This window comes from Aquarana catesbeiana, linkage group LG03, assembly GCF_042186555.1.
Source record: "Aquarana catesbeiana isolate 2022-GZ linkage group LG03, ASM4218655v1, whole genome shotgun sequence".
In the NCBI taxonomy this organism is placed as follows: Eukaryota; Metazoa; Chordata; class Amphibia; order Anura; family Ranidae; genus Aquarana; species Aquarana catesbeiana.
Window position 1 is genome coordinate 301,173,938 of NC_133326.1, and position 25,548 is coordinate 301,199,485.

The window sequence follows — 25,548 nt, forward strand, 5'->3', positions numbered from 1 at the left end:
TTTTGAGCCATGGGGCAAGAGTTTGATCTGACATGTATACCAACAGGAGGCAGAAATGCTATTTTTTTTCTCGTCTGTGAATATTGTGGCAGGACAGTTTAACCACTTCATCCCCGGAAGATTTTACCCCCTCCCTGCCCAGAGCACTTTTTTTACAATTTGGCACTGCGTCAATTTAACTGACAATTGCGCGATAGTGCTATGCTGTACCCAAACAAAATTTGCGTCCTTATTTTCCCACAAATAGAGCTTTCTTTTGGTGGTATTTGATCACCTCTGCGTTTTTTTTATTTTTTGCGTTATAAACAAGACAAGAGTGACAATTTTGAAAAAAAAAGAACATTTTTTACTTTTTGCTATAATAAATATCCCCCCAATTTTTTTTAAAAAACATGTTTCTTCATCAGTTTAGGCCTCTATCTATCTATCTATCTATCTATCTATCTATCTATCTATCTATCTATCTATCTATCTATCTATCTATCTATCTATCTAGTCAATAAGCGTATATTGATTGGTTTGCGCAATAGCATCTACAAACTATGGGAAAGGTTTCTGGCATTTTTATTATTTATTTTTTACTAGTAATGGTGGTGATCTGCGATTTTTAGCGGTACTGCGACGGACAGATCGGACACTTTTTTGGCTATTATGCAGCGATCAGTGCTATAAAAATGCACTGATTACTATGTAAATGTCACTGGCAGGAAAGAGGTTAACACTAGGGGGTGACCAAGGGGTTAACTGTGTGTTCCCTCAGTGTGTTCTAATTGTGTGGGGATGGGAGTAACTAGGAGAGAAGACATATCGTTTCTCCTACTTAGTAGGAACAAACGATATGGCTCCCCTCCTCTGACAGCACAGGGATTTGTGCTGGTGCTCGTGCAGGCGATCGCGCGTGGCCAGCGACGATCGTGCCCGCCGGCCCCGCGCATCGGGTCCCCCACCATGCATTGGGTGCTCACGCGCTCTGGTGGCTGAAAAAGGGTACGGGGTTTTGCCCAGGAGAGCCATTCTGCCACAGTATATCTGCGTGAGCCAGTCAGGAACTGGTTAATGCACCTACGAGGGATATTTGTAGGAAAAACCGGTGTGGCTTTTCAAAAGGTTGTTGGGCTTATTAGCGCCCTAAAGCACAGTACACATGGGCCGAATATCGGGTGGCATCAGCCCATTCAATAGAAACCGGCTGACGTTCAGCCCGTGTGAATTGCAGCCGGTTCAATAAAAGCCGGTTGAATGGCTTGACCCTTCTTGTCGAAAGGGCATGACCGAAAAAGGTCTGCTGATTGGCATCTGATCAGCGCTCTCAGCCAATGGCTGGGGGTGTTGACCAGAGTGTTCTTGCAGGGAGGTCGTCCCTCTGTCAGAACACAATAGCACAGCAGGGGAGATCGCAGTACTAAAGTCGGATTGTTAGTACAGCGGCTCCTCCTGAGCTCTTCAGTTATTTTTTGTTCAGCCTGCTGGGTTGAACTAAATAAAACTACAAGTGTGAGCCAGTCAACTTTCTTGTACAATTTTCCTCTAGATTTAGCAAAACCATATAATATGTGGTCAAACCTAAACACTTTCAATTTGTATGCAATCAGACAGGCCCTTGCAGTACATACCGTATTTATCGGCGTATTACACGCACAGGCGTATAATACGCACATTCATTTTAAGAGGGAAGTTTCAGGAAAAAAACTTAAATTTTAAATAAGGAATGCCCATCTGCAGCCTCACAAGTGCCATCAATGCAGCCTCACCATTGCCATCAATGCAGCAGCCTTGCCATTGCCTCAATGCAGCAGCCTCACCATTGCCATCAATGCAGCAGCCTCACCATTGCCATCAATGCAGCAGCCTCACCATTGCCATCAATGCAGCAGCCTCACCATTGCCATCAATGCAGCAGCCTCACCATTGCCATCAATGCAGCAGCCTCACCATTGCCATCAATGCAGCCTGATCGATGCCCATCTGCAGCCTAGAGGGGACAGGGAGGGGGGCGGGACGATTGCCGACAGATTATATACAGTCAGAATCTCCTATGATAGACAGAACAGTGGTCCAATGGCGTCCCAGGAGATGGGACTTCCTATTACAGAGGCTGCCAAGTAAACAGGAGATTCTCACTGTATTTAATCTGACGGCGCTCGTCCCGACCCCCTCCCTGTCCCCTCCGAGGCAGCTAAAATTTAAGTATTGGCGTATAACACGCACGCACTATTTGCACCCAATTTTCATGGTAAAAAAGTGAGTGTTATACGCCAATAAATACAGTAGTTGTGGGTAAATTGAAAGGAAATTGAATATAAAAATTTTATAATGTATGGCCAGCCTTAGATTTACACAAATACATTGGATGCCAGTTCAGATTTCCTGTGCACCTTTAACCTCTTCACACCCGCGCTATAGCTGAAAGACGGCTACAGCGCGGGCCTAAATTGCCAGGAGAGCGTCCATGTACGTCCTCCCGTGCATGAGCTGCCTGCGTGCCCTGCTCTGTGATCAGTGAGTAAACGAGACTCGGCTGATCATAGATCGGAGTAAGGGGCCGATCTCCACCCCTTACCACGTGATCAGCTGACAGCCAATGACAGCTGATCATATGATGTAAACAGAGTCTGTAATCAGCTGTTAGAAATAAAACAAGCCGATCACCAGCTTCTGTCAGAGGGACATCGGTCCCGAACAGCTAGAGCCACTGCCACCTCATCTACGCCCACCAGTGCAACCTATCAGTGCTGCCTATCAGTGCCACCCATCAGTGCCGCCTCATCAGCACACATCAATGAAGGAGAAAAATGACCTATTTGCAAAATGTTATAACAAACCAAAACATTTTTGTCTTTTTTTTTTTTTTGTTTAGCAAAAATTAAAAACCCCAGTAGTGATTGAATATCACCAAAAGAAAGCTCTATTAGTGTGAAAAAAAATTAAAAATGTCATATGGGTACAGTGTTGCATGACCGCGCAATTGTCATTCAAAGTGCGGTAGTGCTGAAAGCTGAAAATTGGCCTGGGCAGAAAGGGGGTTTAAGTGCCCAGTAGGCAAGTGGTTAACAAAAATTAAGTGTCTTGTCTATAGTTTTCCATCCTCTCTGATTAATTAAAATCTGAGTTGGAAGACCAGGTACTTCAGTGAATAGGGACCTTTGTTCTGTCCTACATGAAATTCTTCAGATAAACAACTTCTGCAAAATGCAGATTACTAGAAGTTTTAATACTCATAGCAGTGTTTCCCCATCCTATTCCCGCTAACAGATCATATTTTCCAGATGTCTTTACAGAACCATACCTGGGCCTCTACTTGGAAATTTGGAAAATATAAACTTTCACTTGGCAATGTTCACGTATACAGTTGGTGTATTTGTAAACTACTTTGCTTTCTTTTTAATAATGCAGGTGACTTTTCAAAGGCATGGGATGTTCTTCTGGATCACATTCAGTCAGCAGCTCTCAGCAAAAACAATGAAGTCTCCTTAGCGGCTCTGAAAAGCTTTCAGGAAATCCTACAGATTGTGAGCCCAACTAGAGAGATGGATAGGCCGGAGCCCCTTCCCGGTATCTCAGTAACTGTTCCTGCTATTATTGGGCCAGTTAGCGCTTCTGGACCAGGAAGACCATTGATGAGAGCTGACTCGACAGGAGAAAGACTTCCAAGATTTAACTCTGAGCAGCCCATAGCTATGGATGAGATTGAAGACTCTGCTCTGTGGTGGGCAGCCTGGAACACCTGGTATAGGATTGGTACAGAAAGTACAAAGCCACCAGCTACATGTGACAAACTGACATTCATTCCAAGTCAGCCTTTCCTCACAGCTTTAATTCAGATTTTCCCAGCTCTTTATCATCACATCAAAACTGCTTTTAATATGGATGAGCTACAAAAGCTTGGGGTCATATTACATGGGGCTGTGTCAGTGCCTATAAGCTCAGATGCCTCACCTTTCATCCTCCCCTCTTATACAGAAGCAGTGTTGACAAGCTTGCAGGAATCTGTGCTTACAGCTTTGGATGTCCTACAAAAGGTGACTATTGGACCAATCTGCCTTTCATTTTGTTTGGCATTTCCGTTTACAAATGGCTTAGCACCAAAAAAATGTAAATGATTTGAAGCTGAAGGACAAAGTTATGTATAGTGTTTAATATTGTAATGAATATATGAATTAGTTAATGAATTAAGTTTTGTGGACTAATATAAACAGAACAAGAGAATAGTCAGACACAAGTATATCAACATATTACTGTGTATTGACATTGCTTTAGGCCTGGTTTACACCTATGCAGTTTGCTTTTGATCTGTTTGTGGTGCGTTTTGCGTTTTTGCACACGCTTCTCATGCGTTTTGCATTTTATGCTCTTTTTTTGGCCAATTTGTTGTTGGGCAGACTAAAAACCGCTAATCACGGCAAAATCACAGCAAAAAACACACTATGCTTTTCTGAAGCTTCTCCATTGAAGTCTATTAAACCAAAAATGCATTAAAAAAAGTCCATGACCCTTTCCAAAACCCAGCAGCTGAAAAAAGCATAAATGTTAACTTGTTCCATAGGAAATTATGTTAAATGTACTGTAGTGCTGTTCTACAAAAAGCACTAAAAAATGCGTAGGTGTTAAGCAGGCCTTAGTGGGAAGTTCACATAAAGGAATTGTGGGATAAACTGGTAGGAGGTGAAGCCTCCTTTAAAGTTTTTAATCTTTTTCTGCAATTGTTCATCAGGCACTTAAAAGATAAATTCACCTTTTGGGAACATGTTACATGCTCCACCCACTCCTGCAGCCTCTCCCTGATCCCCCTGCTAATTGTGACAGCGGGCCAGGGATCTTCTCCCCTCAACCGCTGTCGCAATTTGAAAAGAATGTGGCTGTGCAAGTTTCCATCCATGTAGTCGCATCATTCATTCACAGAGTTCTGTGAATAGGAAAACTACAACTAAAGACTGAAGGCTTGCAGTTCTCAATGAACTACCAGGACGCAGATGAGTGCTCTAGGTAGTTCATTGATGCTGCCTGCCCGACGTCTCCACAGACAATCTGCAGGAGCCTGAAATTGCACCCATGATCTGCTGATCACAGGTGCAATGCTTTACAGGCTCCTAAAAAAACTAATAAATGCACATTTTGTAACCTGCAAAAAGATTTGCATTTATTTTATTTTTTTTAGAAAGGTGAACTTATCCTATAAAAGGTACATGCAGGTAGGCTTTGTTTTCCACTAAAGTCTCCCAGGAACACAAAACCTAGCAAACTCAAATATGCAAGTTTTGACGTCTTCCAAAAGGGAGATGGAATACTGGCCTGCACTTTGCTATGATAGCTGTGATAGGCCTCTGTGACGGATCCTATTCCACACTCCACTGAGTGCCTCCGTCAATAACACCGCTTCCTCCAGTATGACCATCTGACAGATATAATATTATAGCTGCAGTAAATACAAGTCTAGTCGATAATAGCTTGTAGAATCTTGACTGCTTTATTGGACAGAATACAGCCTTTTTATACACATTTAACACAAGGGGTTAGATAACGAGGTAGGGCTGACTCATGGACACTCCCCCCTCCCCTCTAGCAAAAACTTAAAAGACAATAATATAATTAACATGTTAATTAACACAACACTTAAGGCAGACCTGGTGACCAGACAGTTCGTCTCTGCAGGTTAATGTGATCAGCTCTTTCAAGAATTATGTATTGGGCAAGTCCAAAAAAATAAAAGATTAATATCAAAATACCAGATAACAGGGTGAATGTGGACAGAAAAAGGTCCTTGCAGCCAGTGTCCGCGACAGTGCCCCCCCCCTGTCCCATAGTCCGGCAGACCCAACTAGATCCACCACGGGTCAGCTTGGGGCTGTCCGGGAGAGTTTTATAGTTCCGTTTGCCGGGAAAGTCCATCAGCATTCCCATTCTGCTTTCCTGGCCGATACTGTATGGTAAAATTGTAGGGCTGCAGTGCCAAGCTCCATCGTAACAAACGTCCATTATCCCCGGAGACCCGATTAAGCCAGATTAATGGATTGTGGTCGGTGAGCACCGTAAAAGATCGTCCGTAGAGATAAGGTTGGAATTTCTTGAGAGCCCACACCAGCGCCAAACACTCCTTCTCCACGGCTGCATAACCGACTTCCCTGGGTAGCAGCTTCCGACTGATGTAGGCCACTGGGTGCTCACCGCCATCAGGTCCTACTTGGCTCAGTACTGCCCCCAGCCCGAATGTAGAGGCATCTGTGTGGACACAAAAACGTTTGGTTGGGTCAGGAGCAGCTAGAACAGGAGCTGAAGTTAGTGCATTCTTTAATTGTTGGAAGGCAGCTTCACACTCAGGGGACCACAGTACCTGTCGGGGAAGGTGCTTCTTAGTCAGGTCTGTCAGGGGCTTAGCGATGGAACTATATTGCGGGACAAATTTCCTATAGTACCCAGCTGTGCCAAGGAACGCCAGGACCTGGGTTTTAGTACGGGGGGTCGGCCACTTGGCAACGGCCTCAATCTTAGCAGGCTCAGGTCGTTGTTGTCCACTGCCTACTCGATGTCCAAGGTACTGTACCTCGGACATCCCTATGCTGCATTTCTCTGGCTTAAGGGTTAGTCCTGCAGCCTTGATGCGGTCTAGCACGACACCCAGATGAACCAGATGGTCCTCCCAGGTATCACTGTAGATCGCAATGTCGTCCAGATATGCACAAGCATAGTCCTGGAGGCCATCGAGGAGTTGGTCTACCATCCTCTGGAAAGTCGCCGGTGCATTCTTCATCCCAAATGGCATTACTTTAGACTGGTATAAGCCAAATGGGGTAATGAACGCCGATTTCGGAATAGATTCCGCATCCAGGGGAATTTGCCAGTATCCTTTGCATAGGTCAAGGGTTGTCAGGAATTTTCCCCGAGCAATGCGATCTAACAGATCATCGACCCGGGGCATAGGGTAAGCATCAGTGGTGGTGCACTCATTTAATCTGCGGTAGTCTACACAGAAGCGAGTTGTGCCATCCCGCTTCGGTACAAGGACCACCGGGGAAGCCCAGGGACTGCTGGATGGCTCAATGACTCCCAATTCAAGCATCTCCTTAATCTCATGACGCATCCCCTCTCTCACTGCGTCGGGTATCCGGTAAGCCGCCTGTCTTAGTGGCAGTTGTCCCGGGGTCTCCACACGGTGCACTGCCATAGTAGTGTACCCAGGGACTGTGGAGAACATTTCCCTTCTCTGACTAAGGACCTGTCTAGCTTGTTCTCTCTGCATCGGCCCTAGCTGGTCGTCAAGCTTTATCATCTCTATCCCTGCAGTAATTCTATTTAGCTCCGGGAGCACCAGCAGGGGAAGATTCTCAGAATCCTCCACAGCTGGAGCACATATAGCGGCCACCTCTCCTGATCTTTCCCAGTATGCTTTCAACATGTTCACATGAAAGGTCCGTCGGACTCTTTCATCCGAACATTTAGCCACTAGGTAGGTTGTGTCACAGAGCTTTGCCACAACCCGGTAAGGTCCCTGCCAAGTGGCCTGTAACTTGTCCTGCTTGGTTGGTCTGAGGGCAAGAACCTTCTGCCCAACCTCCAGAGTGCGGTTCCGAGCAGTACGATCGTACCATCGTTTCTGCCGCCTTTGGGCAGCCCGAAGGTTCTCCTGGACAGTGTCCGTGAGCTCCTTCAGTCTGTCCCTAAACTCAAGAACGTATGCTACGATAGAGGACCCTTGGGGATCAATTCCCCCTTCCCAGTGGGCTCTGACTAGATCTAGGGGCCCCCTCACCCGCCTCCCATACAGTAACTCAAATGGGGAGAACCCGGTAGATTCCTGCGGCACCTCCCGATAAGCGAAGAGAAGGTGTGGCAGATATCTCTCCCAATCCCTGTGAGAGGTTGCAAATGTCCTAAGCAGCTGTTTCAGTGTTCCATTGAACCTCTCACACAGTCCGTTGGTCTGGGGGTGATAGGGAGAGCTCTGTAGGGGCTTTATCCCACACAGCCTCCATAACTGCTGAGTGAGCTCAGCAGTGAACTGGGTCCCCTGGTCAGAGATGATTTCCAGAGGGAAACCCACCCTGGCAAAGATCCGGAGCAAAGCATCAGCCACAGTTTCTGCATGGATATTTGCCAGGGGAATGGCCTCTGGGTACCGGGTGGCATAATCCACCACAGTAAGGATATATCTCTTCCCAGAAGGACTAGGTCTGGGCAATGGTCCAACCAGGTCTACGGCAACACGGCTAAAGGGTTCATCAATGATCGGTAAAGGGTGTAGGGGAGCTTTCAGCGGGCCCCCATGCTTACCCACCCGCTGGCATGTGTCACAGGTCCGGCAATACTGTCGGACATCCCCTGTAATCCCTGGCCAAAAAAACGACTGAGTCAGACGGTGGAGGGTCCGGGACATCCCCAGGTGTCCGGCTAAGGGTATGTCATGCCCAATGCGCAGCAGGTCATGACGATATTTCTGCGGCACAACCAGCTGCCGCTTGGGTGGATGGGAGGCTGTCTTTCCCTCAGTAACCCGATAGAGTAATCCCTGGACCCACTCTATTCGCTCCCTCTCCAACCCCCCAGGGTCCAATCCTGCTCTTTCCCTATAGCTAGCTAAGGAAGGGTCGCTAAGAGTTGCCTGAGCAAATTCTTGGGGAGAAGCCCAAGTCGGGATAGGGTTAGTTGGGGTAGTACAGTCTAGGTCAGCGGTGACAGGTCTCACCTGAGTCCCGTCCTCGAGGGAGCGCACCTCCATCCGGGCTTGCTGGCGGGTGGTAACAGGATAGGCTTCCGGGGATACATCCAGGGAGAAGGCTGAATTTAAACGTCCCAAATCGTTGCCCAACAAAACCTCTGCAGGTAAGTTCTGCATTATTCCCACTTCCACTTCTTTGGCCCCCGAACCCCAATCAAGGTGAACCCTGGCAGTGGGGACCCGCATAACATTTCCCCCGGCCACCCGCACAGCCACAGACCGTCCCATCTGCTCTGCCGGGTTTATCATTCGGGACTGTATCAAGGTAATAGTAGCTCCCGTGTCCCGCAGTCCCTGGGCAGCCCGACCATTAATCCACACGGCTTGTCGATGGTGCAAACGATTATCTGTAGTGGCAGCTTGCACAGGGTCTGCCTCATGCAGAATTCCAATATTCTCCTCGCTTGGGTAAGTCACATCATCTCTCTCCAGACAGTGTGCAGCAGCCCGGGCAGGTCCAAGGGGCCTGTTCCGCGCGTCCTGGGAAACATTCTGCGGACAATACCTCCTAACATGCCCTGATTGGTTGCATCTGTAGCAGAGGTCCCCTTTTCCTCGTGAAGATGGTAGCTGAGTGGGGCCGGGGATCGACGGCTGGTGTGGAGGGGCAACGCTCCGTGGAATGTTGGGGACAGGCCAGGCTGGGGTCTTAGGCTCTGGTTGTACAGTCCGCCTTGAATCCACGTATTGGTCAGCTAGGGTGGCAGCTTCATCTACTGTGACTGGCCGCCGATCCTTTACCCAGTCTCTAACCTCATGTGGGGTATGATCGTAGAATTGTTCCAGGAGGATTAGCTGGAGCGCATCTGCCATGGTAACAGCTTGGCGCCCGGTCATCCAACTCTCCGCTGCTCGGGTCATTTGATGAGCCCATTTTTGTAAGGCTCTCTCTCCTTTCGGCGGAGGTTGCGAAACCTCAAACGGTGTGCCTCTGGAGTAATGCCGAAGCGAGCCAATAGTCTTTCTTTTACCCGGTCATAGTCCTGGCTGATCTCATCAGGGACATTATTGTACGCCTCTGCAGCCCTTCCTGTGAGACGGCTGACCAGGAGCGTGACCCAATCTGCTTTATTGACACCTTGGAGACCGCATTGACGCTCAAACATTTGCAGGTAAACATCCATCTCATCTTCACCATCTTGAAACATGCGGAAGGCAGCATAGGGTAGCTTTTTGCAGGCCGCTGGAGCTTCCCGGTTGAACATAACTGACGCTCCTTGGTCCCGCTGGAGTTTAGCCATTCGCAGCTGGGACACCTCTGTTAACACTTGACTGATAACCTCCTGCGGGGGGTGAGTACCATACAAGGCCAGTCGCCACTGGACGTCACGCTGGAACTCTGCCGCCTCTGAGGTATCTGCTGGTGGGTTACTGGCCTGGTCAATCTCCATTAGTTCGGTGATGAGAGTCGCTCTGGATTTGTTGCTGGAGACTTTTCCACGGGCTTCCAAGAGATCCTTCAAGGTGCTGCGCTTGAGTCTGGCGTAGTGATGTTCCATCTGCTGTTAGGAGCAGGGGGTCCCGGTGGTGATTTGGGTGTGCCTAGGCAAGAGGAAGCATCCCAGAGCTTGCCACCAATTGTGACGGATCCTATTCCACACTCCACTGAGTGCCTCCGTCAATAACACCGCTTCCTCCAGTATGACCATCTGACAGATATAATATTATAGCTGCAGTAAATACAAGTCTAGTCGATAATAGCTTGTAGAATCTTGACTGCTTTATTGGACAGAATACAGCCTTTTTATACACATTTAACACAAGGGGTTAGATAACGAGGTAGGGCTGACTCATGGACACTCCCCCCTCCCCTCTAGCAAAAACTTAAAAGACAATAATATAATTAACATGTTAATTAACACAACACTTAAGGCAGACCTGGTGACCAGACAGTTCGTCTCTGCAGGTTAATGTGATCAGCTCTTTCAAGAATCATGTATTGGGCAAGTCCAAAAAAATAAAAGATTAATATCAAAATACCAGATAACAGGGTGAATGTGGACAGAAAAAGGTCCTTGCAGCCAGTGTCCGCGACAGCCTCGCTGGTCAATAACAAGGTACAAGTGGCAGCACCAACTCTTGTATTTCCTCCCTAGTAGTTAAGATTGGAATGGTATAGATTTTAAATATGTGTGATTTGGGGGACGCTGAATGTGGGTCTGTTAGTTTCTTGGTCTGGCAAGCAATTGGACAGATTTGTCTCCTGGATGTTGGACTTAATAGCCCCTGCAGCAGATGCCCTGATAGCACCATGGAATCCGTATAACCTGATCCATGCATTTCCTCCATTGCAACTCTTCTTCTTTAAAGAATATAAATAAGGTGGTTAACCAGCGTTCAGATTAATCCACTGCCTTGATTTCCTTATGTTGCCTGTGTCCCCCTCAGGAGTATTATAGGAACAACATGGCCAATGTACACATAGAATGTTTAAGTAACATAAAAGAGGGGAAACCATCATAGCGCTACAATCTTTAATTGATATGATGCTCCTGATGGGACCTCAGGCAACAAAAGGAAATCAAGGCAGTGGAATAATCTGAGCGTTGGTTGACCTCCTTATTTACATAAGTGGACAATATCTTTTGGTGAGTAAGCCCCCTGATGCGGAAATGTGATGATAGCGCGCTGAAGATTGTTGTTGAAGATATGCACATAGCGCCAGTCGTTTGTTGCATCTGTATGTTGGCACCTATTAATAAGTGCACTAAATGCACTTTTTGTATGCAAGCACTTTAAATGGCCTTGATTTATTTATGAAATTTAGGAACTTTATGTGATGAATTTTCACTTTGATTAAGTTGGAGTTTATTGTGTCATACATGAATTCTATTGCACATACTAGCACCTTATGAATTTAATTGAGTTTTGGATCATTTATTAGATTGGATAATCGCTGCTTAATTCTTCATGGTTCAGTTCGCTTTGAGACTGAGTTCATGTGATTGGCTGTCACATGGAATGATTGGAAAGCTCTCGATTGTGAGTTTTCCGATAGCCATCAGTAACTGTGTCAGGAGCGCACAGGACGTGCACTCTTGGCACAGCTGTATTCACACCAATTCATTTTTGTGTGCAGCCAGTGCCAGTAGGTTAAAGTAAGACTGAACGCAAAACTTTTTTTTAGTTTTGTATAGAGTGGAGATGGATTAGAACCCCTGTCAGTTTTTATTGCTTTCTGAACCCTCGTTAAGGAGATTTGCCCTCTCTATTTGTCTTGTTTACCATTATAATTAAAAGTGAAATAAAATCCAAAATTTTGGGTTGTCCCCAGAAAAGCAATAGCGGGGAAATCTTTTAATGGGGACACTACATCTGGTGACCTGGGGGTCCTCAAGGAATTCCCTTAATTTGCATGGATTTCCTCTCATTTCCTGTTTGGCTATGGGACAGGAAGTGAAATCTCCCTAATGGGACACTGAAGGTGAAGAAAAAAATCTTATAGGGGTTATAATTCTCCTTTGCTCTATCCAAAATGGGGAAAAAAATGCCTATAGTTCTACTTTAGGCCCCCTATTCCTCGGAAGCGAGTGCTTGTGTTTTTTCATCATGAGGTCTGTGCAGCCGCGGCCTGATCTTCTGTACTTTTCTTCTCAAAGTTCAATATAAATTGATGCGTCTGCCTCGGTTGACGTTAGTTTTGATCAAAAGGTTTTCTAAGCAGCTGTGTCCCCCACTTCCCCTTTTGCTTTGTTTTCTGCTTTTGGGCATCCATTGGTTGTTTAATTATATTCAAGCTTTGTCCCCCAATGGATGACAGATATAGATATTTTGTTTTAGTTTGTTCAAAGTAAAATCTACTTTGATGAAAGCATTGTATGCTATTATTTTCACTTGAACTGTTTGCTACAACTGAGTAGGTAGGATGTGTAAGGGGTTATTGCTTCAAGAGTTCTTGTGTTTAGTGTCCACTTCTCCTGTAGATGGCAGTATTACCTTAGGTTGATTATCTTTTGTCAAGTTAAGTCCCTCAATGGACATAGATTTTAGAATACAAAAGACCTATTTTATCTTTAGACAGGTGGCATCTAGACATACTCCAACGGCAAGTAGACTTTTTTGCTATTTCACTGTTATAGTATGTCACGGTATAGAAGTAATGGTATTTTTTATTATGTAGGCTTATTACAGGAAGTATTATGGGTGTTTTATGGGTTAATAACTATGTATTTTAATTATTTATATAGCACAGGCAAAATCTGCAATGCTGTATAGATTATAAAAAAATTAAAGCTACCCCGTCCATTAAATTTTGGGATTATGTAGCCATTTGTTACAATCCACAGTTAATTCTGAGCTTGCATCCCATTTTTTGTCCTACACTCAGATGTTACATAGTTAGTCTGGTTTAAAAAAAGACACAGGTCCATCCAGTTCAACCAATAAAAGGAAAGAAAAAAAAAATGTTTACAATCTTTTATACACAATCCTATACCCACAGTTGATCTATATGTGTTTCGCTCCTCCCAGGGATCTTATCGAGTCATTCTCATCAGTCCTTGCCTCGAAGAAGCTTAATATCTAATGTGCCCATGATAATCACATAAGGTCTAGGGTGTAGTGGTAGATTGCGGACCGAAGGATCCTGAGGAGCTGACTAGTGGTCTCCGGTATAGCTTAGAGTGTCCACCAAAGAAAACTGAGGGAGACGTGTGAGCCCTTCTAGTGTAGTAGATTAATTCAGAAACACAAGTGCTTCTACAATAAAAGGTCAAAATGGACAGCTGTTGAGGCTGCAGTCACCCAGCAAGGGGGGAACTTGCGGTCTATCTGGTGTGCAGGTGGAAAAAACCCGTCCACACAGGGTCATTGTGGTCGCTCTCTATGCCTCGGGCATTCCTATTCTGGGTGCTCTGGGGTTCTCAGGTGGATGAACGAATAGGTAAGAATCAGTGAAAAAAAACCTGCCGGTAATTTGATTGGCAGAGATGCCTGTTGTGGTTATTCAAAGAATAGGCATGAGCCATCTACTTTACTAAAATATCCAATTACTATACTTCGAAAAATAAAACACGTTTCGTGGCTTTAAAGTGCCACTTTCCCAGTTCAAGGTGATAAAATTGGTGTCTAGGTAGATCACAAGTACATTAATGACATCATTTGCCACTCTGCACTCAACCTAGTGGCTGATTAAGAATATTTCCCAATTGGAGCACACCACTAGCTAATACTGGACATCAATTTTATCACCTTGAACTGAGAAAATGGCAATTTATAGCCACAAAATGCATTTTATTCAGTGAAATAAGTAATAAGATGTTTTACTAAAACAGACGTCTCGCGACTATCCTTTGCATAACCACATCAAGTTTTCGCTGACTTTTCTTACCTATGATAATCACATGGAAACTAACTAAAATTGCATGTAGCTGAGTGCTGAAAAAAAATCTCCATTTACCTCTACAGCAAACTGAATTTGTTATGTATACTCAATGCAGTTCTATGTTGAAATAAAAATATGTTCAGTTTGTTTCTGCTAAATTTCATCCCAGCAATGGCTCCCAGAGGAGCTGAGATATGAAAATCGTGTACACAAAAAAATTCTTGCTGCTCATAGCATCCAGTAAGAATCCTTGCTTTAACTTCAAATCAAAACTGCAGAGAGGACAGCTGGAAGCTGATTGGTTGCTGTTGACCTCAAGAAATTTTGCCTGCAGCATGCTTTTTATCCTTTTGCCCCTGTGTGTGCATGACATCCACTCACTGCAGAGATAAGCAGAAGTTATTCAGCACCCGCTGACAGGCACCAGCATAGATAAATGTTCTGTGAATCTGTGTGTGTTTGATGCCTGTACACATGAATCCTACATTGTCTGCGATAATAAAAAAAAGCAAGAAATTCATAATTTCATCATGCGATTACTAAGAAGGGATTGCCATTTCTATTCAGTTTGTTTTAACTCTTGTCTTGTGACTTTTTCCCATTGCAGGCCATTTGTGTGGGACCTGAAAACATGCAGATAATGTACCCTACAATCTTCGACCAGTTATGTGCATTTGTACAGTTCTCATGTAAACCTCCACAGTATGGAAAACTAGAAACAAAGCACATTGCAAATGCCAAATACAATCAGGTATGTCTGCATGCAGACTTCTATTGGTATCTCTCTTTGTGTTTGGTTCTCTCTACTGGCAAACACAGATTTAAACATGGTGGAGGTGGCCTCTTCTTCTCTGCTGTTCTTGTGGAGGCTTGCATGTCGTTATTTCACATTGTTCTTTGTAGGTAGTGCATAGGATGTGAGCACTGTCCTGTCTTGCCTTTCATTGTACAAGGCTGCTGGGTCTGAAGCTGTTTGAACAAATTGGTCACACCATCACATGGTCTTTGATTTTCTTTGATCCATCACCTTTCACCATGGCTTTTTTGTTCTCACACTTTAAGTTGGGTTTGGTTACTTACAGCTAATGTCCTGTCCAGAAGCCACAAACAATAATTCTGCCTTGTAAAACAATTGCTGAGAAATAAAGAATGATTCCACCCAATTTCTAGGAATTCCATGCACACTTGGATCTGGTAAAGCATACACCTTTACTTGTGCTCTTCAGACAGAGTAATGCCAGTGGCTTGACCCCTGTTGCACCTGTGCTTTTTTCTTTTAGGGCTCGTTTACACTTTCTTGGACTTTAACACATATTAAAGCACCTACTTCCTCAACATGCTTTTTTATGTGTTTTTAATGCTTCTGTGAAGCTTTTGCAAATGCCCTGTGTGTTGATTTTCCTTTTTTTTTTAATAGGCCCAGTAGAACTCCAGCAGATCACCAGCTCATTAGTGTCCCCATTAAGCAGGTCCCCAGCTTATTAGTACCCTCATTCAGCAGATCCTCAGCTTATGAGTACCCTTATTCAGTAGATCCCTTGCCCAGCAGTACCCCCAATTTTGCTGATCCCCCACTTAGTAATAACCCCCAGTTCTGCTGATCCCCCCCCCACTCAGTAGTAACCCCCAACTCTGCTTATCCCCTACTCAGTAGTAACCCCCAACTCTGCTTATCCCCTACTCAGTAGTAACCCCAGCTCTGCTGATCCTTGTAACCCCCAACTCTGCCAATCTCCCACTGAGTAGTAAACCCTAACTCTGCCAATCCCCCACTCAGTAGTAATCCCCAAGTCTGCTTATCCCCTACTCAGTAGTAGAGCTGCATGATTCTGGCTAAAATTAGAATCACAATTTTTTTTGCTTACTATAAAGATCACGATTCTCGTGGCGTAACATCATCTTTCACATTATACAAAAAATTTGGGCTAATTTTACTGTTTAGTTTTTTGTTTTTTTTTTAATTCATTGAAGTGTATTTTTTCCCAATAAAATTGCGTTAGCAAAACCGCTGCACAAATACAGTGGGTGATAAAATAAACAATCACCATTTTATTCTCTGAAAAAAAAAAAAAAAAAAAGTGTGTGTGTGTGTGTGTATGTGTGTGTGTATATATATATATATATATATATATATATATATATTATAATTTTGGGGGTTCCAAGTCATTTTCTAGCAAAGAACTGATTTTAACTAAAAAACAAGTTTCAAGAAAGGGTTTAGTCTTTAAGTGGTTAAACTTCCCTTATTTACACACAAAAGTTCATCCCTTTGATCCAAGAACGAAATGTTACAAGGTTTATAGTTATCTACCAGCACAAACAATGTTGTATAAAACTTGGCAGACTACTGTACCGGTTTTTTTCTTTTGACAGCTCAGTGAGCAGAGAACTCTCTACACTTGTTGCATGAATGAAATCGGGAAATTCTGCATAGAGATTGTGAGAGGGGTTTTAAATCGAGATCGCAATTTTTTAACGGTTAATCTTACAGCTCTACTCAGTAGTAACCCCCTGCTCTGCTGATCCCCTACTCAATAGTAAGCCCCAGCGATGCTGATCTTTAGGTTTTCTGATCCTCCTCTCTCTCCCTGCTCACCTCCTGCTATATTGCTCCCACCATGTGTGACATCTGCTAGTTTCTCCTGCTTCCCAGCTGAGTCCTCACTGTCCAATCCTGTTTACCTTCTGCTATAGTGTTCCCATGTTGCACACCACGTGTGCCGTCTGCTAGTTGCTCCACCCAAGTCCAGACCCCGCTCACCTTCCTGCTGCTCCACGCTGCACACCAGATGTGACGTCTGCACCAGACACTTCCAGAATATTTACACATGAACCAAAAGTGACTGCTTATCACATCTTTCTGGTTCGCTTGTTGGTTTCCCAGTGTATCCTGGGATATCTCATTCTTGCAATAACTCCAAAACAATGCTGCAGAAAAACCCCTCAAAAGCTGCGGGTGCTGTAAGCAAGCGTGGTCATAGACTTCTTTGAAGGCTTTGGAGACACTTAGAAGCACCAAGAAAGCAACATGGGGTATACTTTTTGAAGTGAGGCAAAGCAAACACAACAGTGTAAACAGGACTGCAAGGTAACCATTTTATTTAGTGACAGGTGCTTTAATTGGCATTCAGAGTACTTTAAAAAAAGTGTGTTCAATGCCGCGTTTTGAAGAAATTGTAAACGAGCCCTTAATGATTCTTTTTGTACAGCATGCAGTATCATCATGCCTCCTAATTTCTTTTTACACGGTGAGCCTCATTTACTAAAATGTTCTTTAAGAACTGTGTTTATTTCATAATTGGTGACTAGAGAAGGACTGGGACAACTTATAGTAGAACACCATTCTATAAAACAGAATGCGGATTCCATTTGTGTTTATAAAAAGAATGAACGGCACAATACCAGTAATATTGGACACTGCCCTTAGTTTCTTTCTTACAGTCTCTCTATCCTAAGCAAAATTGCTTATCAATAAATATGAATTCGGAAACATAACAATGATTTTCTGAAAGTAACTAAATATAAAAATGTCGCTATTGATAGATATGAACAGAAAAAGTATTTCTCCTGCGCTCGTGCAGGCGGTATTGATGTAAAGTGGTAGTAATTTTGAATGATGGGTAGTATAGGAAGATCATATGTGTCCCGCTGCCTAAACTGACCAGGGGGGTCTGAAGAAGGCCGAGTGAAAAGAGAGTTGGAAGGCGCGTGATCTAACGCATGGCTCAAAATTATAAAGTTTATTCTTAGACAAAGTAGATGAGTACAAAGAAGTTACTACGTATTCATAACAACTAGGTTATCAAATATTCATTTGAAATTAATTATGCCCATGCAAGGGCAAATGCTCAATGGTAGGTTCCCGGGGATTAGCAGTTGGAAACAGCCCTATTAAAAGCAATGGAAGGCCGCTGGCTCCCGCAGCTAATCATGGCTATTCGCATTTAATCACTCGTACAGTGATAACATGAGAGTGAACGACCCTGGACACAGGCAAGCGCACTAATTTAAATTGTACCTTGTTTGCAAATTCAGACTCTCCAGCACTGAAATTTACCTTTTTTGGTTATTGGCCATGGAGTCTTAATGGATAGGAGGATAACAGGTAGGTGAATTTTAGCCTTGAATTAAAAAAAAAAAAAAGTCAAGTCCTTAGTAACCAACTGAAGGATCAGAGATATTGTAGCTTTTCTTGCTAACAAATGTAATAGAAAGTGGTGCATTAGGCAGGCCATTTAAGTTGCTCATAGGTTCACTTTGATGGAATAGCATGTGTACCAACTGTCTTGCTGTGAAATTGTTTCAGTAGACAGTCATATTCCATCCTTAAATTCCCAGCTGTCATTTCCCAGTGTAGACTTGATCTGATTAGTTACTTTGGGGCACTATAAACAGTTCTCATCAAAGATCCTGACAAATGAGGCCCAGTGTGAGGTTTTATCTCCACTGAATCATATGAAAAAATAAACTGAACAGAAGAAGAGGACAAGATGGCATTAAACATGTACTGCCTGCTGCTCTCTTTTCAAAATGGAACTGTGGTAATTAGGCATTTTATGCTGGAAATTCTGTGTTTGGTGGAATTATTCTTTAATTATCATATGTAATATGCATGTCTGAAGTCTCAGTTCCTTAAGTGATTTTCCAATCATTCAAGAAAAAATAAAATTTTGCACTTATCAAACCTCACTTGAACATCAGCCATTGTTTGACAAATTAAGCTTGATTTGTAATTCAGAATTCCTGAAATTAGGAAATTCCCTATAAGGAAATCAGTTCATTATTGGTATTTATTTTATTTCAAATGATTGATATTAGTACCAGTTTGATTTAGTGTGTTTACACAGAGCTCTCAACTACAATTAACCTGTGTATGTCTGTGAATCTGAATTAACTTCTCTCATTCTGTTTATTCTGCACCAAAAATGGAATCACAAATAGATTCAACTTTTTGCACCGGTGAGTGACATTTCCTTAAAAATTGCCCTCTCCTGAAAAAAAAAAAAAAAATACAATGGTTAACATTGCACCTGTACACTGGAAGACTGTCAATAGTGTTGACCTATATGGTTGATTTTTCCTTTCTTATTATAAGCATGCAAAGTGCTTCCGCTTTCCCTTTCATGTCATGATCACTTGTTGCACTGAATCTTTATGCATGCAAAAACATGAACATTTATATTGCTCTAACTCATCTTGTCATTCCATGTATAAATAGTGATTTTTTTTTTTTTCTGTTTTTGTTTTAGGCAGAATGGGTCGCCTTAAATTATGTTCCTTTTGCTGAGAAATCTTTAGAAGTTGTAGTGGACCTGTACCAGAAAACTGCTTGTCATAAAGCTGTAGTCAATGAGAAGGTTCTGCAGAATGTTATTAAGGTATATTCAGTGTATTATGAACTTAAAGGCAATAGTATGAACAAATCATTTTGTTCATGTCAGTTTAGAGTAGCTTTTCTTTATCGTACATCATGGGACACAGAGCCAAAGTATTAACTTAATGGGTATATAGGCACCTTCAGGTGATGGACACTGGTATACCCAATACAGGAAGTTCACTCCCTATATAACCCCTCCTCCTTCCAGGAGTACCTCCGTTTTTTCGCCAGTGTCTAGGTGTTGGTCACGAGTGAAAATGTGCTCTGAGGAGCTCCACTGGAGGGATCCATGCTGGATTTAAATAGCCTCCACAGACCGGATCCATCCAAGCCACTGAGGCCAGGGTGGATGTTACCCGGGCCTTGCATAGAAGAACGAGGTTTTGCCTGTAACGCCTCTCTTTGAGGGCTGGACCCCAGGACCCAAGACTCTTTTTGGTCATGCTACTTTACCTAAAGTTGCTCCTGAGGGGTGCTATACAGGTTCAAAGGAGTGGAACCCTTATAATAGGGACCCGGTCTTTGAAGGTTCACTAACGCAGCCCACCGTGACGGGAGAAGTTTAGATCTGTCTGTTTAAATAGCAGTATCCTGCAGCGAGGAAAAGGTAAGGGGAGAAGCCTAGGAACTGTAAAAAGTCCACCTTTTTTTATATAAGTAAAATTTTGTCATGCCTAAAGTCTCCACTAGAGGGGGTAAATGCATACCTTAGTACGTTGCTTCACAGTCAGCTCAGTCCCAGCTAAAACAGCACGTGTGTGGTCTCAGCAAGCCAGGGGGATTCATCATCCAGAACTTTCCCCCCCTGGGGAAAGGGAGATACAATTGTAGTTGTATTTCCCCCCCCCCCTCGGGGGGTGCGGCGGCGACAGCAGCTTTCATTATTGGGTTTTTTTCTCCTTTCCCCATAGAAGTTTTTTTGAATTTCCCACCCTCAGCCCTCCCTTACCTCCCCTTTCACTCACAGAGCGTATCAGATGCCGTCCGCGCGTGTACGGAATAAGGCTAATTATAACAGAGGGGAGGACGTGTGTGATTGATGGAGGGGGCGTGGCTTAAGGGCGCAGCGCCGTGTGCAGGACATAAGTACACGAGGAGCACATGGCGCAGGCGCTGGGGACAGAGACACACAGCTAAGGCTGGAGTCGGACACACAGGACAAGAGTGCTGGGGGCACGTAAGGTTGATGCAGGCATTTCCAGTACAGGAAATAACATTGATAACAACTCTAAAGCTGAACTTTATTAACATTGTCTTTTGCTAGACTATTTTGCTCAGCGATTTGTGCATTTACTTAGTGCCTCTGTGTTTTTTGTGCTCAGCACTATGGCTCCCAAAAAAGACACCCCAAAGGTACCAAAAGTTCCACCCCCAGGCACTGGGAACTCCAGTCATGTTTCCACTGTCATCCTCGCCTGAGATACCAGATATGGCAAGTCAGGGTGAGTCATTGGGACCAATTGGTGGTGCAACTGCTTCTCACATCCCAGCCTCTGTATAAGTGACTGAAGATGCATTTTCCTCCGCCCTGCAGGGCCTAGAGGGAAGATTAGCGACTTTAATCCCATACTCTGTCCAAAAGGATAGAAAGCGTGTTAGATCCCCCTTCCCCACTTCAGACCCCTTAACAAGGGAACAGTGGGTAGAGGATGAGGTGTTACCCTCAGGTGATCAGGAAGAAAGGAAAACCGATTACTCCTGCGGAGGAAACAACAGTAGATGAACTTTTTTCAGCCTCACAATCTGAGAAATTGCTGATACCATCTCTTACAGAGATGGTTCGTGCCTCTTTCAAGCGTTTCCTGTACATGCATTATTAGAAAAGCATATTTATACTCAATGGGATCACCCAAATAAACATTTTCCCCCTCCAAATAGATTTACAACACTCTATCCCATGGAGGAGAAATTCACCAAAAGATGGAAAGTACCAGCAGTTGGGGCTGCGATTTCCAGCGTGAATAATAGTCTAACTTGTCCAGTAGACAATGCACAAATGCTTAAAGATCCAACTGATAAAAGGTTGGAGTTTCTGTTAAAATCCTTTTTCTTTGGCAGGTGCAGTTACTCAGCGTGCAGTTGCGGCAATAGGCATCTGTCAGTCCCTAAGGGACCAGTTTAGACAGGCCCTTAAAGAGGTCCCTGCACACCAGGCCCACGATTTGGCCGAACTATCAAAGGTGCTATGTTTTGCCATAGACGCCATGAAAGACTCTATTCACCAGGCGGCCCGCCTTGCGCTTGTGCTAGTACACATGCGTAGGACCCTGTGGTTAAAAAATTGGTCAGCCGAAGCACCTTGCAAAACGCTTCTGACTAGTTTCCCTTTTCATGGGGATCGACTATTTGGGGAGGATTTGGACAAATACATCCAAACGATTTCTAGTGGGAAGAGCACTCTTTTGCCAGTCAAAAGAAAGTATAAACGTCCTTTTATTTAGACAGACTCTTTCCCCTGCGCCAGGGGCATCCGCCTCTAGGCAGTGGCGACGGCCTCCACCATCAGACTCTAGAGGAAAACCTCAGGGTCAGGCCCAGGCACAGAAGAAGACCTGGGGCCGGAAATCTGCAAAACGGAATCCTAAAGCCTCATGAAGAGGCCCCCCCGCTTGCCAGAGTGGGGGGAAGACTTCTGCAATACTCAGAAGTCTGGAAAGAGGAGATTCAGGAGAGATGGGTCCTCTCCACGGTGTCTCTAGGATACAAACTAGAGTTTTGGGAGTTTCCACCATCTCGATTTCTAAGATCAAACGTTCCCAAAGATCCAGGGAAAAAGCAATCTATGTTTCGGGTATTAGACAGATTACTGGCTCAGGGGGTAATCGTACAGATCCCCACAGAGGAGCAAGGTTTGGGGTTTTATTCAAACCTCTTTAGGGTACCAAACCCGAATGGAGATATCGGACACATTCTAGATCTAAGAAATCTAAATCAGTTCCTGAAGATCTGCTCCTTTCGCATGGAGTCGATCAGGTCAGTAGTTTCTATCCTACATGGAGGAGAACTTCTGGCGTCTATCGACATCAGGGATGCACATCTGCATGTCCCTATATTTCCCGCTCACCAAAGGTTTCTGCTGTTCGAAGTAGAACAGCAGCATTTTCAGTTTATAGCTTTTCCCTTCGGGCTAGCTACAACACCCCGAGTGTTCACAAAAGTGCTAGCCCCACCTCTAGCCAGGTTAAGGGCATAACAGTCTTAGCGTACCTAGACGATCTATTGCTAATAGACCAATTGGTGGCTCATTTGGAGCAAAGTGTACACATTACAACCAGTTACCTGGAAGGTCTGGGTTGGATTCTAAACCTAGAGAAGTCTTCCTTAAAACGCCTAAAAAAAGCTAGAGTATTTGGGCCTGATCATAGATACAGCCCAGAAAAAGGTGTTCTTGCCTCAGGCAAAAATCAACTCCATAAGAGATCTAGTGCGGATGGTCAAGTCGACACTGGAGCCTGTAAAGCATGGCACCCGCAATCAGCAGATCACTGGTGCAATGCCAGGATCCTGCAGGCTCTCAGTACACTGTCTGCCCCTACCTCTGATACAGGCAAAGTGATACTGAATTCCAGGAAGAATTGTTTGATTATTATAATTGTAATATAAGATTTATATAGCGCCAACAGTGTGCACAGTGCTTTACAATATAAGAATCAATGAACTATGAGGACGCTCACCAGCACTCTCGCAGTTCATTGGGAACTAAAAGCCATTAGCCGTGGTGGATGATGGTACTTGTAGTTCATTCACATTACTCTGTGAATGAATGAAGTGCCTGTGTGGGCGAAGTGCCCAGCACAGCTGTACGGTTTTTAAATTGTGACCGCAGTTGCGGGGAGAAGATCTCCCTTCCGCTGTCACAGAGAGGAGGAAAATTGGGAGAGGTGTAAATGGAGGGGATTGGAGACAGGAGCTGGAACAGTTACAGTTCTACCCTTGATGCCCCATTCAAACCTGTGCGATCTGCAGTGACAACTGCTGCAGCTCTTCTTCTTTTTTTTTTTTTTTAAGATTTTTTGTTTTGTTTTTTTAGTGAAGCATTTTTGCGGCAGCACCATTTATTTGAATGGGCCCCTCTCCGCTCTAAAAACACTCCAAAGAAATTCATGCGATTTTTGCCGCAATTGTAGTGTGATTTGTCATTCGACAATCGCAGCAAAATCACACCGCGTTTGGCGTGCCATTAAGAAATAATGGCATCAAAAATGCACTGCACGCATTTCCGCAATCGCTGGCAGAATCGTGGCGATTCCACCTGCAATCCAGATCGCTCAGGTGTGAAGGGAGCCTAAAGTGAAACTTCACTTTCCCAATGAACATTGATTTTTCTTTTTATTATTATTATTTTTTTTTTAGGCACCATGCACACTAGCATTTTTTTAAGCTCCTAGAAGCTATATAGTGTTATGTCCATGCACACTACTAAAGGCTATTAGCGCTTTTTGAACTTCAGCGTCTAGGAGCAGAGAAAAAAATAAAAATAGCTTTTGTACAGTTTCTTGGAGCGTTTTTTCCAGCAGAAAGGCTGCTAAACGCTCCTAAGTGCTACCAAATAGCATTTTTTAGCACCCCCCCTACTGCAAAAACGCGAACGCTCCTAAAATGCTACTATAAAAAGCTATTACCAGCATTTTTTATCTAGCGTTTTTTCCAACATATTGTTTAGCTTAAAAAAAAAAGCTGGTGTGCATGGAGCCTTAATTCTCATGCTGCTAGCATTAGCAAATAGACGTTTCATATTTACTTGTTTTGATTTTTTTTTTTTTTTACATTTCTTCAGTTACTTTCTGATTTCTTTTCTTCAGGAGGGGAGGAGGAGTTTTCTCTGCTAAGCACACCCTAAATGCTACATGAATCATTTGCCCTTACTCAAGAAACGTGGGCTTTCCGGGTCAGTTATCTCTACTTTGATTATTGCAAGGAAGCCAGCTTCCAGAACTATATATTATAGAATCTGGAGGGCTTATGTTCCTGGTGCGAATCCAAGATTTGCCACCCTCGGAGGTATATCATAGGCAGAATTTTTGCCTTTCTACAATTAGGGGTAGAGATGAAGTTGGCATTAAGTACTATTAAGGGGGCCAAGTCTCAGCTTTATCGGTCTTATTTCAGAGACCGCTTGCGTCACATTCTTTAGTCTGGGGTTTTATGCAAGGGGTGATGGGGATTAATCCGCCAGTTAGATCACCTTTATACTCTTGGGACTTGAACTTAATTTTGTCAGTGTTACAAAAGCAGCCATTTGAACCGATGAAGCATATTCCCTTAGTCCTTCTGACAAGGAAGCTGGTGTTCTTGGTTGCTATATCCTCAGCAAGGAGGGTTTCGGAATTGGCTGTTCTTTCTCGTAAAGAGCCATATTTGATTATTCATGAGGACAGAGTGGTGTTACGCCCTCGTCCAGGCTTTTTGCCAAAAGTGGTCTCAGATTTTCACCTGAACCAAGATATTGTCCTGCCATCGCTTTTTCCAAAACCATGTTCTAGAGAAGAGAAGTCACTACATTGTCTTGATGTAGTGAGAGCAGTGAACGTCTATTTAAAGACAACTGCTCAGATTCGAAAGACTTATTTATTCTGCCAGAGGGTCCTAAGAAAGGACAGGCAGTGTCGAAATCCACTGTCGCTAAGTGGATTCGGCAAGTGATAATTCAGACTTATGATTTAAGGGGTAAAATCCCCCCTTTTCAAGTCAAAGCGCACTCTACCAGGTTGGTTAGTGTTTCTTGGGCAGTGTGTCACCAGGCCTCCATGGTTCAGATCTGCAAGGCGCAACTTGGTCTTCAGTACATACATTCACCAAATTCTATCAAGTGGATGTAAGGAGGTATGAGGATATTTCCTTCGGGCGCAGTGTGCTGCAAGTCCTCAAGTCTGGGGGTGCCCTACTGGTTGTTTCTCCCTCCCCTCAAATAGCATTGCTATGGGACGTCCCATTAAGTTAATACTTTGGCTCTGTGTCCCATGATGTACGATAAAGAAAATAGGATTTTTATAACAGGTTACCTGTAAAATCCTTTTCTTGGAGTACATCATGGGACTCAGAGGTCCCTCCCCTCTTTTGGTGTTTAGGTATATTGCTTTGCTACAAAAACTGAGGTACTCCTGGAAGGAGGAGGGGTTATATAGGGAGTGAACTTAC

General features: G+C 44.0%; 1 protein-coding gene across 2 annotated transcripts in view; it reads left to right on the forward strand.

Moving 5' to 3' along the window:
- MON2 (MON2 homolog, regulator of endosome-to-Golgi trafficking) overlaps positions 1 to 25,548 on the forward strand; it is a 230,655-nt gene that overhangs the window by 138,632 nt on the left and 66,475 nt on the right. The window contains exons 26-29 of one of the 2 annotated variants that reach the window (XM_073620251.1): positions 3,394 to 4,019; positions 14,641 to 14,784; positions 18,975 to 18,992; positions 19,283 to 19,411. In XM_073620251.1, the coding sequence (XP_073476352.1) occupies positions 3,394 to 4,019; positions 14,641 to 14,784; positions 18,975 to 18,992; positions 19,283 to 19,411 (917 nt within the window). The remainder of the gene's footprint in view (positions 1 to 3,393; positions 4,020 to 14,640; positions 14,785 to 18,974; positions 18,993 to 19,282; positions 19,412 to 25,548) is intronic. The other variant, XM_073620252.1, reaches the window with a different exon arrangement.